Source organism: Pogoniulus pusillus, chromosome 1 (assembly GCF_015220805.1).
Source record: "Pogoniulus pusillus isolate bPogPus1 chromosome 1, bPogPus1.pri, whole genome shotgun sequence".
Classification (NCBI taxonomy): Eukaryota; Metazoa; Chordata; class Aves; order Piciformes; family Lybiidae; genus Pogoniulus; species Pogoniulus pusillus.
In genome coordinates, this window is record NC_087264.1 from 19,666,071 (window position 1) to 19,677,681 (window position 11,611).

Here is an 11,611-nt window from a genome sequence, read left to right on the forward strand (position 1 = left end):
CACAGCAGAGGTGCTCCAGCCCTCTGATCATCTTTGTGGCCCTTCTCTGGACACCTTCCAGCACATCCATATCCCTCTTATACCAGAGGCTCCAGAACTGGATGCAGTACTCCAGGTGAGGTCTCACCAGTATGGAGCAGAGGGGCAGGATCACTTCCCTGGCCCTGCTGCCCACACTGCTCTTGCTGCAGCCCAGGATCTGGTTGCTCTCTGGGCTGCCAGAGCACACTGACAGCTCAGATTGAGTTTCTCATCCACCAGCACCCCCAAGTCCTTCTCCTCAGGGCTGCTCTCAAGACAGTTTCTGCCCAGCCTATACCAGTGCTTGGGATTGCCTCAACCCAGATGCAGGACCTTGCACTTGGTCTTGTTGGTCCCTCTTGGAGAATGCCTGCTTGGCCTTGCATCTGAGTCTTGGCAACTTAATAGCTGTGTAGAAGTGGGGCTGACAGACATGGTTTAGTGGTGACCTGACAGAGCTGAGTTAATTGTTGGACTTCATGATCTTAAAGTTCTTTTCCCACCAAAATGATTCTACAAGTGCCACTAAGAGCCAGCTCCAGCGAGCTGCAGAGCCGGCAGGGTGTATCACAGAGGAACACACCCACACCACCTTACACAGGCAGTAACTGGACCTCATCCCACACCTGGATTACACAGCCCTCACATCTCACCTGACTGGCCCTCATGCCACCTGGCTGATGTCTGGCAGCCATAAGAGTCTGAGGACCTCACAAACCTTTTCCCACTCTGTCCTTATCCAAAGCAACCACCACCAAACACACTGCTTCTTTGGAGCTCTTTAGTTTGGAGGAGAATGAGAGCTGACCTCATCAATGGTTATCAGTATGTAAAGGTGAGTGCCAGGAGGCTGGAGCCAGGCTCTGCTGGGTGATGCCTGATGACAGGACAAGGGGCAATGGGTGGAAGCTGAGCCATAGAAGGAATTTTTCCCTGTGAGGGTGACAGAGCACTGGAAGAGGCTGCCCAGGGGGGTTGTGGAGTCTCACTCTATGGAGATATTCCAAACCAGCCTGGATGTGTTCCTGTATGATCTGGTATAGGAGATTCTGTTCTGGTAGGGGGTTTGGACTGGATGAGCTTTCCAAGGTCACTCCAGACCCTGACATCCTGTGACTCTCTGATTGTTCACAACCTCCCTAGGTCTCTTTCCCTCAGCTTGGAGATGGAGAGATGAACAGCTCTAAGCTCGCTCCAAGCATTGCCTGCAGCCAACACATGCTGGAGCAAGTCACCCCAGATGGAGCTCTGCTCCTTGCAGGAACTCAGGAACATCAGTGTTGGAAATATCTATGTCCCTGGACAAGCTGCTGTCCCTGCTTCAACACATCTCACAGTGTAGACTTATCCTAATTTCACAGCTGGGGAACTGAACCTCATAATATAAAACAACTTGTTGAAGGGCAAAGAGACAAATCTTGATGTAGGTGATGAGGATCCACCTTGCTGGGTGTGGAACTCACCTACAGATGCTGCAATTAAGCAAGCTGCATGAAAATCACACATAGCCTGGTCCCACAAGCCACCTGCTGCACTAAACCATATCTCAACAAGTCTAAGACCACCTTTGCATGCAGGAGGGTCACCCCAAGGTGCAGGCTTTCCTTGTAGCTGCAGTCAAGAAGGTGCCAACAACACAGTCTCAGGAATTCCAGCATGGTGGCAGTTGGGAGGGACCTCTGGGGATCATAGAATGGTTTAGGTTGGAAGGGACCTAAAGGATCATCCAGTTCCAACCCCCTGCCATAGGCAGGGACACCTCCCACTAGAACAGGTCACTCAAGGCCTCATCCAACCTGGCCTTGAACACCTCCAGGGAGGTTGTGAAGCACAGAAGCATAGAAGGTGATCTTCTGTGCTACACAACCTCCCTGGGCAGCCTGTGCCAGTGTCTCACCACTCTCACTGCAAACAACTTCGTCCTAACATTCACTGCCAGTTTAAACCCATTACCCCTCATCCTGTCATTACAAGACCTTCTAATTTGTCTCTCCCCAACCTTCCTTAGTATAGAATGATAGAATCAGTCAGGGTTGGAAGGGACCACAAGGAGCATCTACTTCCAACCTGTCCCTGCCATGGCCAGGGCCACCCTACCCTAGATCAGGCTGGCCAGAGCCTCATCCAGCCTGGCCTTAAACATCTTCAGGGATGGGGCCTCAACCATCTCCCTGGGCAAACCATTCCAGGTCCCCTTCAGATACTGGAAGGCCACTACAAGATCATCCAGTCCAACCCCCCAGTTAAAGCAGGCTCACCCACAGCAGCTTGCCCAGGATCCAAATGTCCAGGTGGCTTTGGAATCTCTCCAGAGGAGATGACTCCACAACCTCTCTGGGCAAACCCCCTCCAGCACCCTCACACCAAACACCTCCTGTTCAGATGGAACCTCCTGGGTTCCAGTTTGTGCCTGTTGCCTCTTGTCCCGTCTCTGAAAACCAGACTGGCCTCAATACTCCCAACAGCTATCTCAGGTGGCCTTCTATTTCTACCAGACTTGCCCCAAACCTCCTGGTCTGAGTGGACAGCTCAGTGCTAAGATATCTGAAGTACAGGTTTGGTGGAGAGCAGGAGTTTCTACAGAGCTTTCACAGCAGCCATGCTGCCACAGCTTATCTGCAAGAATTGCCTTTTTTCTTTTTTTTCACTATCTGAACATGTCAGAAAGCTTCATATTTTTTTCTCTTCTAGCCTAAGGATGAATTTAAAAGCCAACATTCTACCTAAAGCTTGCAAATTCCTCCTGGAGCCTCTGACAACTGGAGATTTGATCTGGTGCATAATCCACTGCAACTTAGTGGGTTGTGGGTTTGTCTTTTCTTCTTTTTTTTCCTTCCTCAACAGCCCAAATCCCCTCCAAACTCTGTTCCAGCAATTAGAGGTTCATCTCTTTGCAAGCTAAGGCATCACTATCTGTTGCTTGGCTCCAAGGAAACAACATTATTTCCCTTCAGGAGAACACGTATTAGCTTCTCACTCGTAACCCAAAATCCTGGCAAGCATTTTGATTTCACCTGCTCTTCAGGGGAAATCAGCAGTTCTTTGCAAGCCATTTGGCTTCCAGATCAGTCAGAGCTTCACATCTGCATGCCTTCAGAGCCTGTAACCACCAGCCTCAGGAAGAAACAAAAGGCAATTTTCATGATGAGCTCAGGAAATTCATAGGGGTTTTGGCACCTAGTCTGTGTTTTGTGTTGGGTAATAAATAGCTAGCTAAGGCAGGAGTAAGCTACAAAGGGATTACAGGTTGTGCTACCAGGACTTAAAAGATGGAAGCAATAGGGTAGGGAAAAGGAGAGAACGTTTAAAGGCTTCACAAAACCCCAAGGTGACAATCTGGGTGTTTTAATGAGCACAAAAGAATGCCAAAATGGATTTCAGCTTTGTTTTCAAATAGGAAGCTGCTTTTCTACTGGTGTCCCCAGCCACTTGGTACAGAGCAGGGTTTAGTGTTGGTTTTCATCATGTGGGTAACAGGAATCATCGTGGGACCAGATTCTCAGCTGCTTCAGAGCAGCACAGTCACTGCCCTGCAACAACAGCCACAGAGAGGAAAAAGAATCATAGAACCATAGAATCAGTCAGGGTTGGAAGGGACCACAAGGAGCATCTAGTTATGACCCTCCCTGCCATGGCCAGGGACACCTCACACTACATCAGGCTGGCCAGAGCCTCATCCAGCCTGGCCTGAAACACCTCCAGGGATGGGGCCTCAACCACCTCCCTGGACAACCCATTCCAGACTCTCACCACCCTCATGCTGAAGAACTTCTTCCTAACATCCAGTCTGAACCTACCCATTTCTAGCTAGGTTCCATTCCCCCCAGGGTCCTATTCCTACCTGACATCCCAAAAAGTCCCTCCCCAGCCTTCTTGTAGGCCCCCTTGAGATACTGAAAAGTCACAATAAGAAGGTGCCCTCAAAGCCATTTTACCATCAGAAAGGGGTTTTGCTCAAGAAAGACAGATATCCACAACTTCCCACTAAGAACCATAGAACAGTCTTGGTTGGAAAAGACTTCTAAAATCACTGAGTCCAACCATCAACCAACACCACTATGGCCACTAAACCAGATTCCAAAATGCCATGTCCATATATTTCTTGAGCACCTCCAGGAATGGTGACTCCACCACCTCCCCAGGCATCCTGTTCCAACACCTGACCACTCTTGCAGGAAAGAAATTGTTCCTAACTTCCACTGGCCTACACTGAAGCTCCCCTGGCACAATTTCCTCTTGTTCTATCACTTGATACTAGGGATAAAAGACCAACTCTCACCTCAATCCAGCCTCCTTTCAAGGAGTTGTAGAGAGTCAGGTGTCTCTTCAGCCTCCTTCCTTTATTTCAGGCTGAACAGCCCCAGCTCCCTCAGCTGCTCCTCACCAGACCTGTTCTCCAGACCCTTCACCAGCTTTCTTGCCCTTCTCTGGACCTGCTCCAGCACCATAATGTCCTTCGTGGAGTGAGGAGCACAAACCTGAATTGGAAGCACTGAGTACTGGAGGTGCAGCCTCAGGAGTGCTGAGTACAGGTGGAGATCACCATGTATGTGAGTGCAGGAGCTGGTTCTCTGCACCTTAACCAGCTTCACTGCCTTTCTCTGGACATGCTCCAGCACCTCAATGTCCTCCTCAAAATGAAAGGCCCAAAACTGAACCCAGTATTTGAGATGTGGCTTCATCAGTGTCAATTACAGGGAGACAATCCCTAGTTCTTTTGAATCCTAGAATCCCATGAGGACAGACTGAAAGAGTTGGGGCTGTGCAGTCTGCAGAAGAGGAGGCTCCCAGGGGACCTTCTTGTGGCCTTCCAGCATCTGAAGGGGGCCTCCAAAAAAGCTGGGGAGGGACATTTTAGGCTCTCAGGGAGTGACAGGACTGGGGGGAATGGAGCAGAGCTGGAGATGGGGAGATTCAGAGTGGACATGAGGAGGAAGTTATTGAGCATGAGAGTGGTGAGAGGCTGGAATGGGTTGCCCAGGGAGGTGGTTGAGGCCCCATGCCTGGAGGTGTTTAAGGCCAGGCTGGATGAGGCTGTGGCCAGCCTGATCTAGGGTAGGGTGTCCCTGCCCATGGCAGGGACAGGTTGGAACTAGATGCTCCTTGGGGTCCCTTCCAATCCTGACTGATTTTATGATCTGACTCAGCTTCCCAGACCCACAAGAGGAGGAGGAGAGCAAAGGCTAAAGTGGCCTGGCAGGATTTAGGCCCTATCAGGACAAGGCATGAATGCCTGCTTCTGGTAGCTCAGTCCTGAGCTCACAACTGCAGAATCCATCACACCTCTGCTGCTGTCACCACAGAAAGTAGAAAAGACTTTGTAACCAGAAAAGGCAGCACACAGTGCCGCAAGGTACTCACCACAGACCAAGATGAGAGGACGGTGTTCTCCTGGGCTCAGGAGGAGGATGTTACCATCACTGTTGTCAGGTGATGCAGGGAGGCAACTAGGGAAGCTTAAGCCTTCATGGAATGAAACCTTGCAAGAGAGGCCAAGGATAGCAGGAAGGGTTTATTTAAATAGCCTGCACACAAAACTACCACGAGAGGCAAGGCAGGCCCACTGCTGGATGAGGTGGGTGCACTGGTGATAGAAGGTAGAGTTGCTGAGTGCCTTCTTTGGCTGTATTAACAGAGAATGTCCTCAGGAGCCCCAGATCAAGTCTAGATAACAGAGAAGTTTGCTGTGGTTGATGAGGACTGAGTTAGGGAGCAATTAAGCAATCTGGACATCCATAAATCCACTGAGTCCTGATGGGCTGCACCCATGGGAGCTGAGGGTGCTGGCAGAAGTTGTTGCTAGGCCACTCTCTATCATCTTTGGTAAGTTGTGGTGGACAGGAGAGGTACCTGAGGACTGGAGGAAAGCAAATGTCACTCTGGCCTTCAAAAAGGGTGAGAAGCAGGACCCAGGTAACTATAGACCAGTCAGCCTCACATCCATCGGTAGGCAGGTGATGGAACAGCTTTGTCTCTAGGCGTATCAAGGATTAGAAGGCCACTGGGAGCAGTCAGGAGGGTTTCACCAAGGGGAAGTTATGTTTGAACAACCTGATGGCCTTTTGTGAGGTCATAACCAGGCAGATAGGTGATGGTAGAGCAGTAGATGTGGTCTGGCTTCACCTCAGGAAAGCATCTGACATCATCACCCACAGCATCCTTGTAGCTAAACTGAGGAAGTGTGGTCTGGATGAGCAGGTACTCAGGTGGATTGTGAACTGATTGAAGGAAAGCAGTCAAGAGTTGCAGTCAATGGGACGGAGCCTAGATGGAAGCCTGTGTGTAGGGGAACCCCTTCGGGGTCATTCCTGGACCAGAACTATTCAATACATTCATCAACAACCTGGATGAGGGCAGAAAGTGCACTGCCAAGAGGCTTGCTGATGACACCAAACTGGGAGGAGCGGCTGATACGCCTCAAGGCTGTGCTGCCATTCAGCAGGACCTGGGCAGGGAAAAACTGAATGAAATACAAGGCCAAGTGTAGAGCCTTGCATCTGGAAAGGAACAATCCTGTGTACCAGCATAGGCTGGGGAGCGATTTGTTGCAGAGCAGCTGTGGGGAAACAGACATGGGATGCCTAAGTGGACAACATGATAGCCACAGGCTGGCAATGTGTGTTTGTGACCAAGAAGCCCAATGGCATCCTGGGGTGTATTTCCTTTGAAAGCCTCACAGAGGACACCACACCTGAGCTCCAGGCAACCCTTTGTCTTGCCCAACTGTTGCTCAGGCCCTCATTACCCCACCGTGTTCGGTTTTCATTAGTTGCACCTTTCCTGTTTCCCACATGCACCAGACCTCCTGAAGAGCAATGAAGGACTGAACGCTTGAGGCAGCTTAAGGTTCAGTTCTGCACCAGTCACAGCCCACCACCACTCCCCTCTACACTCGGAAGAAGAGTTTGCCTTTATCCAACACAAGCCTGGCATTACTGGGAGATACACTCCAGCAACTGGCTGGACATTGACCTAACATTTGCTCTGCCCTGGTGAGACCTTGAGTACCACCTTCAGTTTTGGGCTCCCCAGTTTAAGAGGGACAAGGACATGCTGGATAGAGTCCAGCAGAGGGCTACAAGTACGATTAGGGAACTGGAGCACTGCCTGAGAAGCTGAAGAACCTGAGGCTCTTTAGTCTGGAGAAGACTGAGAGAGGATTTAATCAATGTTTATAACTGAGGGCTGGGGGTCAGGACAGGGGGACAGGCTCTGCTCACTGCTCCCTGGGACAGAACAAGGAGCAACGGGTGGAAGCTGCAGCACAGGAGGTTCCAGTTCAACACAAGGGGGAACTTCTTTCCTGTAAGAGTCCCAGAGCACTGGCCAGAGAGGTTGTGGAGTCTCCTTCTCTGGAGCCTTTGCAGGCCTGTCTGGATGTGCTCCTGTGTAACTTGATCTAGACTGTACTGTCCTGCTCTGGCAGGGGGTTGGACTCGATGAGCTCTTCGTGTCCCAACTCCTGACATCCTGTGCTGCAGGCCATTCCACAATTCTGCTTGCAAACCTGAAGGCTTAGTAGCAGCATCCAAGCAACAGCCCTCTTAAGACCACCTGATTTTGCGTATGAAAGCCGAGGACCCAACACGGGCCCGCTTAGACCTGCTCCCAGTGCAGCACCCACCCCTCCACAACTATAGAAAAGCCTTTTACCAGAAAGGCAAACGTACACACGGCAAAAAGGCAAGGAACTCATTTATTGATTACAACTGTGCCGAGACGCTGCAGATGTGTCAGGAAGGGCCAGCGAAGCCCCAGCAGCTTCTGACAACAGCCTCATGTTCTCGGGGCTTAGTCCAGCTGCAAGAGAGCGAGAAAAGCTGGAAGTCAGCGGGGAACGCCACACCTGCCCCTCCCTGCCAGCCTCGGTGCCGGCGCTCACCTTAATGAAGCCGATATCCTTAGCGTACTGCCGGAAGCACTGCCGACACATGTTGAGGCCGTACTTGCGGATGAGGCCGTGCCGGTTGGAGCACACTCGGCTGCAAGAAATTAGAGGAAGAGCGGTCAGAACGCGTAGCGGCGGGGCGGGACCGAGGGGACAGGAACAAAACGTGCAGCACAGCCCCGAGTGGCCGAAAGCCATCCCGGCGGCACCAGAGGCGCAGACTGACCATGAGCGAGAGCCCTGACCGAACTTCCTGGGGTGGCTCCAGTAGAGCTGCTGGTGGCCCATGCTGCCTGCTACGCGCGGCGCGGCGAAAAGGAGATGGCGGCCGGCGCATGCGCTAATCAGCGCGGCCCCGCGTCCCGGCACGCACCGCGGTGCGCGCAACGCCTGCGCATGGCTGCGCCTGCGCCCCCGCCCCGCCGCGGCGTGATGTCATGGCCACACCGCACTAGAGTGCGGTAGCTGCAGCCACCTACCGCCGGGCGCGGTGGCGCACGCCTGTAGTCCCAGCTGCTAGGGAGGCTGAGCTCGTTGGATCGCTTGAGCCCAGGAGTTCTGGGCTGCACTGCGCTATGCCGAGCGGGCGTCCGCGCTAAGGCCGCCATCAATATGGTGAGCCCCGGGGAGCTGGGGCACACCAGGTTGACTAAGGAGGGGTGAACCGGCCCAGGTCGGAGACGGAGCAGGTCAAAGCTCCCGTGACGGTCAGTAGCGGGATCGCGCCTGTGAATAGCCACTGCAGCGTAGCCTGGGCAACACAGAGAGACGCGGGCTCCCTTTTGCGCTTCTTTGCTACGCCCTGGCCACCAGGACGCATTTTGCACCCCGTACCCCACACCAGCGCACCCACGCAACACCGCCTCCTGACGGGAAAAGGGCGCGAACGCAGCCTCCGCACACCACAACGCTTCTGCACTGCACCCCGTACCCCACACTAGCGCACCCACACAACACCGCCTCCTGACGGGAAAAGGGCGGGAACATAGCCCCCGGACACCACAACGCATCTGCACCCCGCGCCCCACACCAGCGCACCCACACAACACTGCCTCCTGACGGGAAAAGGGCGGGAACGCAGCCCTGCGCTCGCCCCAGAACAGCGCCTCCTGCTGGATGGCGCCGGCAGCGCTGCTCTGCATGCACGCTCTTGGTGCTGAAGTGCGATTATCAAATAGGATTTAAACACCTGTTTATTTGTTTCTCTCAATCTAGGCTAACGGTTAGGGTTGGCGAATTTCAGGGTCTCTTTCCAACCGAAATGAATCTGTGAGTCTTCCATTCTCCTTAATGGACTGATTCAGCATTCCCTCGGTGAGCAGCCTGGGCTGGGCACGCTGAGGGGTTGGCTTCCATCCAGTTTGTATCTTAAGTTCTGTTTAATTCAAAGAGTTTTGTTCTAAAAGATCTTTAAGATTAACAAGTCCAACTGTTACCCAGCACTCCCAAATACACCACCATGTCCCTCAGCACCACAACAACACAGCTTTGAAATCACTCCAGGGATGGGCACTCCACTGCTTCCCTGGATAGCCCTGGATAGCCTCGGATCGCCCTGGACAGCCTCTTCCAGGGCTTAACCACTCTTTCTGTGAAGAAATTGTTCCTACCCAACCTAAACCTCCCCTGGGGCAACTTGAGGCCATTTCCTTTTGTCCTATCCCTTGTTACTTAGGGAAAGAAACCAACACCAGTCCTGCTACAACCTTTTCTCAGCGGTATTTGTTTTTTACCACCCTCAGGTTTAAAGCAGCTTTTCACAGATCCCGAAATTCCACTACCAGAGATTCCCAACCTGCCTTACCTCTAACAATAACATTTTGCATAATGAATTCTTTGGGGGGGTTTTTTCAATTTATCAAATTTTTCTCTCTTATTTTGATAAGCCCCCCACATTCTCCTCTCACTTATAAAGCCTGAGCTGCCTCAATCTCCAGAGAAAGCAAAGAATAAAATCCAGCACTTGCGTCTAAATCACAAAACTGGGACTAAATCGTGGTCATACAGAATCACAGAATGGCAGCAGTTGGAAGGGATCTCTGAAGATCACCTAGCCAAGCATTCCTGCTAGAGCAGGGACTCTCTGCTACAGCAGAAATTGCCCCACAGGTTTGCCTTTGGTGCTGGACCTGCAACACAGAGCCACATGCCACTCAGAACAACCACATCCCATCACTGAAGCTGGGAACTCGTAGAGAAAGCTCTCCTTGCTAGTGGCTAATGTTCACAAAGGAGACAGAGGAAGGCTGTAAAACTTGATTCAGTGAAAGGGCAGATCTCAGTGGGGTCTCTCAGATTGCCAGAGATCTCAACCTCCTGTCACCCTAGCTTCCCAGCCACAAGTGACCCTGTTCCTTTCCCCACTGGCTGAGGTACTCAAAATGTAGAGACTCCTCAGGCCACCTACTGCATGTTGGCTCCTTACATGTATACCCCCTTGTATCATACCTCCCATGTTTGTTAAAATAGAATCATAGAATCAAACAGGTTGGAAGAGACCTCCAAGATCATCCAGTCCAACCTAGCACCCAGCCCAATCTAGTCAACTAGACTGTTACAGCTGCAAGCTGTGTGGCCATCCAGAGAGACCTGGACAGACAGAACTGGGCACAGAGAACCAAATGAGTTTCAACATGAACTAGTGGAGAGTCCTGCACCTGGGGAGGAATAGTAAACTGCACCAGGACAGGCTGGGAGGTGATCTGCTGGAGAGCAGCCCTGTGGAGAGGGACCTGGGAGTGCTGGGGGAGAACATCCATGGCACAGCAATGTGCCCTTGTGGCCAAGAGAGCCAGTGGGATCCCAGAGTATATTAAGAAGAGTGTGTCCAGCAGATCAAGGGAGGTTCTCCTCCGTCTCTACTCTGCTTGGTGACACCTCATCTTGAGTACTGCCTTCAGTTTTGGACTTCCCAGTTGCAGAGGGACAGGGATCTCCTGGAGAGGGTCCAGGGGAGGGCCACAAGGATGATGAGGGAGAGGACTGGAGCACTGCCTGATGAGGAGAGGCTGAAGGCCCTGGGGCAGTTTAGTCTGGAGAAGACTCAGAGGGGATTTAATCAATGTTTATAAACATCTGAGGACTGGGGGTCAGGATAGGGGGGACAGGCTCTGCTCACTTGCTCCTTGGGATAGAACAAGGAGCAATGGATGGAAGCTGCAGCACAGGAGGTTCCAGCTCAACACAAGAGGGAACTTCTTCACTGTAAGGGTCCCAGAGCACTGGCACAGGCTGCCAGAGAGGTTGTGGAGTCTCCTTCTCGGGAGCCTTTGCAGGTCTGTCTGGATGTGTTCCTGTGTGACCTGAGCTAGATTGTGTGGTCCTGCTCTGGCAGGGGGTTGGACTGGATGATCTCCTTGGGTCTCTTCCAACCTCTAACATCCTGTGATCCTGTGACCAGCAGGACCAGAGTGGGGATTGTCTCCCCACACTTGGCACTAGTGAGGCCACACATCAAAATGGTAGATTTGACTGTGGGGCACTCGCTCCAAGAAGGACATTAATGTGCTGGCACAGGTCCCGAGAAGGCCAACAAAGCTGGCAAAGGCTCTGGAGAACAAGTGTGGTGAGGAGCAGCTGAGGGAACTGAGGTTGTTCAGCCTGGAGGAAAGGAGGCTGAGGGGGGGAGAACTTGTGGCTCTCGACACCTCCCTGGAATGAAGCTGGAGCCGGGTGGGAGGCAGTCTCCTCTCCCGAAAGAAC

At 52.3% G+C, this 11,611-nt stretch overlaps 1 protein-coding gene across 1 annotated transcript; it reads right to left on the reverse strand.

Moving 5' to 3' along the window:
- Positions 1 to 7,698: 7,698 nt before the first annotated feature.
- Positions 7,699 to 8,249, reverse strand: RPS29 (ribosomal protein S29). The gene is made up of 3 exons (XM_064153190.1): positions 8,136 to 8,249; positions 7,904 to 8,003; positions 7,699 to 7,821 (listed from the first exon to the last, which is right to left on the reverse strand). The coding sequence occupies exons 1-3, from the start codon at positions 8,195 to 8,197 to the stop codon at positions 7,813 to 7,815; spliced, it is 171 nt and encodes a 56-aa protein (XP_064009260.1). The 5' UTR covers positions 8,198 to 8,249; the 3' UTR covers positions 7,699 to 7,812.
- Between the last annotated feature and the right edge of the window lie 3,362 nt (positions 8,250 to 11,611).